Raw genomic sequence first — 6,962 nt, forward strand, 5'->3', positions numbered from 1 at the left:
TCAATCCCTTTAGCAAAAATGGCGATTGCCAAATCAGTATCACGATCATCAACCCTAAAATTTGCAATACCTAGTTTTATTTTACAGGCGGATTTTATAGCTTGGCGGGAAAGTATCCACAAAGCGTAGACCTACATCCACCTGTTTATAGCTTGTCCACAAAGCGATTCAGAAGCCGCCTGTAAAATCAAACTAGGTATGGAAAATTTTAGGGTTGATGATCGTGACACTGATTTGGCAATCGCCATTTTTGCTAAAGGGATTGAGGATGAACATCAAATTGTACACCTAATGGACAATCTGTTCGAGAGGAGAGTTTCGCTGAGAGATCTCAGGACTGAGCGAAGAAACTTATCGCGTTTCCTTTACAACAGACGAGTAAGACGCCATATGATGATAATAGGGAGGAAACAGGCATATCTCTAAAGCATGATCAATGTTTACGCTTAGGAAGGCTCCGCCACCGCTGCCACCCGGGATTTTGTTAATGTCAGGCTCTCTCTGTAAGTATTCATATATACTTACACTCTTTTGAAAACGATTGCACGTATCGTACTACTAGCTTAATTCTGTTTGTAAATTTGATGTTTGTTAGTATTTGAATATGAACTTTGATGCTGTGAATGCTTCTATCTGTTTGTTGAACTAATCTTGTATCCTGATGTTCGTTAGATCGAGAATTTGAACTTTGATGAGTTCTCTCTCTGTGTTTTCGAATTTGACCGGTATGATTGTGAATGATTCTATCTGTTTGTTGAATTAATCTTGTATCCTGATGTTCTGTTAGATCGAGAATTTGAACTTTGATGAGTTCTCTCTCTGTGTTTTTGAATTTGACTGGTATAATTGTGAATGCTTCTATCTGTTTGTTGAACTAATCTTGTATCCTGATGTTCTGTTAGATCGAGAATTTGAACTTTGATGAGTTCTCTCTCTGTGTTTTTGAATTTGACTCCGCCTGTAAAATCAAACTAGGTATGGCAAATTTTAGGGTTGATGATCGTGATACTGATTTGGCAATCGCCATTTTTGCTAAAGGGATTGAGGATGAACATCAAATTATACACCTAATGGACAATCTGTTCGAGAGGAGAGTTTCGCTGAGAGATCTCAGGACTGAACGAAGAAACTTATCGCGTTTCCTTTACAACACACGAGTTAGACGCCATATGATGATAATAGGGAGGAAACGGGCACATCTTTGGAGCATGATCGATGCTTACGCTTAGGAAGGCTTCGCCACCGCCGCCACCCGGGATTTTGTTAATGTCAGACTCTCTCTGTAAGTATTCATATATACTTACTCTCTTTTGAAAACGATTCCACGTATCGTACTACTAGCTTAATTGTGTTTGTAAATTTGATTTTTGTTAGTATTTGAATATGAACTTTGATGCTGTGAATGCTTCTATATGTTTGTTGAACTAATCTTGTATCCTGATGTTCGTTAGATCGAGAATTTGAACTTTGATGAGTTCTCTCTCTGTGTTTTTGAATTTGACCGGTATAATTGTGAATGCTTCTATTTGTTTGTTGAACTAATCTTGTATCCTGATGTTCTGTTAGATCGAGAATTTGAACTTTGATGAGTTCTCTCTCTGTGTTTTTGAATTTGACCAGTATGATTGTGAATGCTTCTATCTGTTTGTTGAACTAATTTTCTATCATGATTTTCTGTTAGATCGAGAATTTGAATTTTGATGAGTTCTCTCTCTGTGTTTTTGAATTTGACTCAGAAGTCGCCTGTAAAATCAAACTAGGTATGGCAAATTTTAGGGTTGATAATCGTGACATTGATTTGGCAATCGCCATTTTTGCTAAAGGGATTGAGGATGAACATCAAATTGTACACATAATGGACAATCTGTTCGAGAGGAGAGTTTCGCTGAGAGATCTCAAGACTGAGCGAAGAAACTTATCGTGTTTCCTTTACAACAGACGAGTCAGACGCCAAATGATGATAATAGGGAGGAAACGGACACATCTCTAGAGCATGATCGATGCTTACGCTTAGGATGGCTCTGCCACCGCCGCCACCCGGAATTTTGTTAATGTCAGACTCTCTCATATATACTTACTCTCTTTTGAAAACGATTTAACGTATCGTACTACTAGCTTAATTCTGTTTGTAAATTTGATGTTTGTTAGTATTTGAATATGAACTTTGATGCTGTGAATGCTTCTATCTGTTTGTTGAACTAATCTTGTATCCTGATGTTCGTTAGATCGAGAATTTGAACTTTAATGAGTTCTCTTTCTGTGTTTTTGAATTTGATCGGTATGATTGTGAATGCTTCTATCTGTTTGTTGAACTAATCTTGTATCCTGATGTTCTGTTAGATCGAGAATTTGAACTTTGATGAGTTCTCTCTGTGTTTTTGAATTTGACCGATATGATTGTGAATGCTTCTATCTGTTTGTTGAACTAATCTTGTATCCTGATGTTCTGTTAGATCGAGAATTTGAACTTTGATGAGTTCTCTCTCTGTGTTTTTGAATTTGACTCAGAAGCCACCAGTAAAATCAAACTAGGTATGGCAAATTTTAGGGTTGATGATCGTGACGCTGATTTGGCAATCGCCATTTTTGCTAAAGGGATTGAGGATGAACATCAAATTGTACACCTAATGGACAATCTGTTCGAGAGGAGAGTTTCGCTAAGAGATCTCAGGACTGAGCGAAGAAATGTATTGCGTTTTCCTTTACAACAGACGAGTCAGACGCCATATGATGATAATAGGGAGGAAACGGGCACATCTCTGGAGCATGATCGATGCTTACGCTTAGGAAGGCTCCGCCACCGCCGCTACCCGGGATTTTGTTAATGTCAGACTCTCTCTATAAGTATTCATATATACTTAGTCTCTTTTGAAAACGATTCCACGTATCGTACTACTAGCTTAATTGTGTTTGTAAATTTGATGTTTGTTAGTATTTGAATATGAACTTTGATGTTGTGAATGCTTATATCTGTTTGTTGAACTAATCTTGTATCCTGATGTTCGTTAGATCGAGAATTTGAACTTTGATGAGTTCTCTTTCTGTGTTTTTGAATTTGATCGGTATGATTGTGAATGCTTTTATCTGTTTGTTGAACTAATCTTGTATCCTGATGTTCGTTAGATCGAGAATTTGAACTTTGATGAGTTCTTTCTCTGTGTTTTTGAATTTGACCGGTATGATTGTGAATGCTTCTATCTGTTTGTTGAACTAATCTTGTATCCTGATGTTCTATTAGATCGAGAATTTGAACTTTGATGAGTTCTCTTTCTGTATTTTTAAATTTGACCGGTATGATTGTGAATGCTTCTATCTGTTTGTTGAACTAATCTTGTATCCTGATGTTCTGTTAGATCGAGAATACGAACTTTGATGAGTTCTCTCTCTGTTTTTGAATTTGACCGGTATGATTGTGAATGCTTCTATCTGTTTGTTGAACTAATCTTGTATCCTGATGTTTGTTAGATCGAGAATTTGAACTTTGATGAGTTCTCTCTGTGTTTTTGAATTTGACCGGTATGATTGTGAATGCTTCTCTTTGGTGCAAATTCAGACACAAGAATCTGATTTCTTACAAAATCTTAAGAGTCATTTAAACCTGTCAAGAATTGACTCATTCTCCTTTTAACATTAGCTATTTATACTTGGTCTGAAATTCTGCAGCAGTCGCATCTTGGCAATGACTTTAATGCCCTAAATTCATCCCACAATCTGTTCATTTTAGAATAATAGGGTTCCATAATACCTAGTCCTTGTTTCATTAAACTAATCTCCCTTTGAAGTTGGAAAGAAGACTTTTCATTCTTGACCTGATATCGTTTTTGATTCATTGTCATAACTCCATTGTAGTCTCAGTATGAACAAAATTTTCTTTCACTTCTGTAGTTAGCGAATTCAACATCCAAGACCCTAACAAGTGATTCAGACACAAGAATCTAATTTCTTACAAAATCGTAAGAGTCATTTAAATCTGTCAAGAATTGACTCATTCTCCATTTAACATTAGCTTCTTATACTTGGTCTGAAATTCTGCAGCAGTCGCATCTTGGCAATGACTTTAATGCCCTAAATTAATCCCACAATCTGTTCTTTTTAGAATAATAGGGTTCCACAATACCTAGTCCTTGTATCATTAAACTAATCTTCCTTTGAAGTTGGAAAGAAGACTTTTCATTCTTGACCTGATATCTGTACGCGTTCATTTTCGTTCCCTTCTGCTTTCTGGCGCATGTGCCCCTTTTTTAATTGTTTGGTGGGCATACGCTCCTTTTTTTCCGAATTGAATTGGCCCGTACAGGTTTTAAATCGACGCACTCGCAAATGTATCGATCTAATTGACTTGAGAGTCACCACTTTAGTTTACTTCCCAAAGAAACTAAAGAAAAGAAAAATCAGAGATTCATTTTAAGAGTCCGGTGTTTGGTTACGTATTAGGAAAGGGTCTACGGCGCTATGTCCTATACGCCTGTCTTTACAGACAGTCTCTACTCCTAAGTAATTGGCCTTATGATGTTTGAAAGATTGTTACGTTTTCGTTGTGAGTTCAGAACTCTTTTGCTTGTGTGAGAAAATCTTAATCATTTTGCAAGGAGCTAGTCCTATTCATGGGGTATTTGACAAGGATAAAGCATTGAAAAGTATTAAAAAGCATTGAAAGGCATCGAAGAGCATCACAAGACATAGAGCAAACTTGTCAAAGAAAAATAAGAATCAGAATTCCCGAGAAAAATCAAATGAGGATAGATGAGGAGAATAACAATTCGATTGGAGGACTAGAATTTTATTCTTTTGCTCAAAGGAGTGAAGAGGGTGGATTAACTTAAGGTCCCAAGTGTTTCCTAGTTTAAAATTTTCAGAGTTAAAGAGAACTCCGAACACAACACATTAAAATGAGTCATTTTCAAAAATAATTCCCAAAATCCCAAAAATTTCATATGATAGTCAAAAATATTATTAAAGCTAATAGGAATCAAGTTTGGAATTTTCGGAGTTATAGAACCCCTGGTATGACACTGCAAAGATAGACATTTTTCCAAACGGGCCTTAAAATTTCGGGAAAACTTATTTTTGAAGAAAGTAATATTTTGAAATTTTGGGGAAAATTTGAGGAAGTTTGAAAGTGGTTTGAATGTTAGATTCATCATTTTAAGGTGGTTTGTTAAAATTGGGAAACAAACAGGACCTAAGTTTATTTTAAATTTTTTTTTTTAAGTTTTAAACTAAAATAAAAGGAAAAGAAAGTTTAGGGACTCGATTGAAAGGAAATAAAAGTTTGAGGCCTATTTTAATTTCGAATTAATTTTTTTTTTTAATTCGAAATTAAAATACAAAATAGCTATTTAAAAAAAATCAAAAAGGCCAGGGGCCTCTTTGCAACTTCGAAAGAAGTTGGGGAATTAGGAAATAATAAAAGCTCTTCCCTCTCCGGCGACCCTCCACCTCGGTCTGCAATTGTTCAGGTCCCATGTCTTGAATAAACATAGCTGCATCATGGTATAGATCAAGAATACTCAAACCATCAATCTCTCCTCCTGCAGGATCTGATGCATCAAAAAGATCATTCATTTCCAGATAATCTTCTAAAGGTTCTTCCTGAGCCATCTGAAACTGATCAATATCAGTAACTGTATTTGTCAATTCCGAATACTCATTTAGGTTGTTGGTCAACTGTGTATAGTCAAAGCATTGCTGGTTTGCATCAGGTAAACCGATTTCTTGTCCATCAGCATCAACTTCCTCTGGAAAAGGAAACTCATTATTCAGCTCCTCAAGTAAAGTATTTTTTACACCATTCTTCAGCAAATCATCGAAATCATCAAGCAATTGGTTCCTTTGGCTAATAGTTGTATCCTGATCCTTTGAACATGTATTATCAAACTTCTTTCGAGATTTACTGCATTCAGCTTCTTCAAGTTGACGCAACCCCTCCTTTGTCATCACAGCAACTTCAATATTCTTTCCTCCACTCTCAACAACCTCAAGCAAAGCACGAATTGTAAGTTTGACAGTTTCTTGTCCAGATGTTTCTTTATAGTTCTTTTCCAAAAACTCTCTCATTGAGTTTGAGTTTCTTCCAGTTGCATTTGCCTTCCAGGCAGAGAATGTGCCAGATGGGTCTGTTTGATACAGTGATGGTATATTCGTATAAGGGTCAAAGCCCACAATCAAAGTTGAAAGTCCAAATGGCCTCACATCACCACTTTGTGTATACTTCTGCTGGAGACCAGCTATGTAACGAGTAATGTACTCAACAGTTACAGGATCCTCAACAGCAAGCCTATGGCTTTGACACTCAATCCGAACCCTGTTAATAAGGACACGGGCATCTGCTTTAAACCCAGCACAGGCTAATGCAATGTGGTTATCCAGGTTTACAATCTTCCTTACTGATCTGGAATCTTGTAGCTTGGCCGTGGGCTTCTTCTCCACGCCAAGGACGACGATGTCGGTTCCCCTAACGCCGACGGCGGCGTTTCCCTTGCGAACAGCTTCGAGGGCGTATTCGACCTGGAAAAGATGTCCATCGGGGGAAAACACCGTGATGGCTCTGTCGTATCTCGCCATTTCTCTCTTCTAGCTGCTGCTGCTGGGTGCTTCTGCGACTGTGGGTTATGTGAATTCAGGGTTGATTGGGATTTACTCTAAAACTAGATAACAGAACGATTCCCTGTACACGAATCACGCGGATAACACTCACAGAATAGGAAAACTACGAGTATGTACAACTAAATCACGTATCAATTTCACCGTAGGATCCAACTAACGAGGTAAGAGAAACCCTAAGTTTCACCTGAACCATTATAATTTACCAGCAACAGAAAGAGACATCAACAACTCTGCATCCAATCATCAATTCAAAGCCTCCAATAAGTCCAGCTGGAATCACAAAGAAGAGGAGAGAAGTTACACAGATTTGGATTGATCAATCGAAGCAAGAGGCCGTCGGCGGCGGCGATGGCAGG

The 6,962-nt window shown here is 37.5% G+C and overlaps 1 protein-coding gene across 1 annotated transcript; it reads right to left on the minus strand.

The window, feature by feature from the left end:
* Window positions 1–5,349: 5,349 nt before the first annotated feature.
* Window positions 5,350–6,637, minus strand: LOC124935605 (proteasome subunit alpha type-7-like). Its single transcript, XM_047476027.1, has one exon. The coding sequence runs from the start codon at window positions 6,562–6,564 to the stop codon at window positions 5,350–5,352; it is 1,215 nt and encodes a 404-aa protein (XP_047331983.1). The 5' UTR covers window positions 6,565–6,637.
* Between the last annotated feature and the right edge of the window lie 325 nt (window positions 6,638–6,962).

This window comes from Impatiens glandulifera, chromosome 4 (assembly GCF_907164915.1).
Source record: "Impatiens glandulifera chromosome 4, dImpGla2.1, whole genome shotgun sequence".
NCBI lineage: Eukaryota > Viridiplantae > Streptophyta > Magnoliopsida > Ericales > Balsaminaceae > Impatiens > Impatiens glandulifera.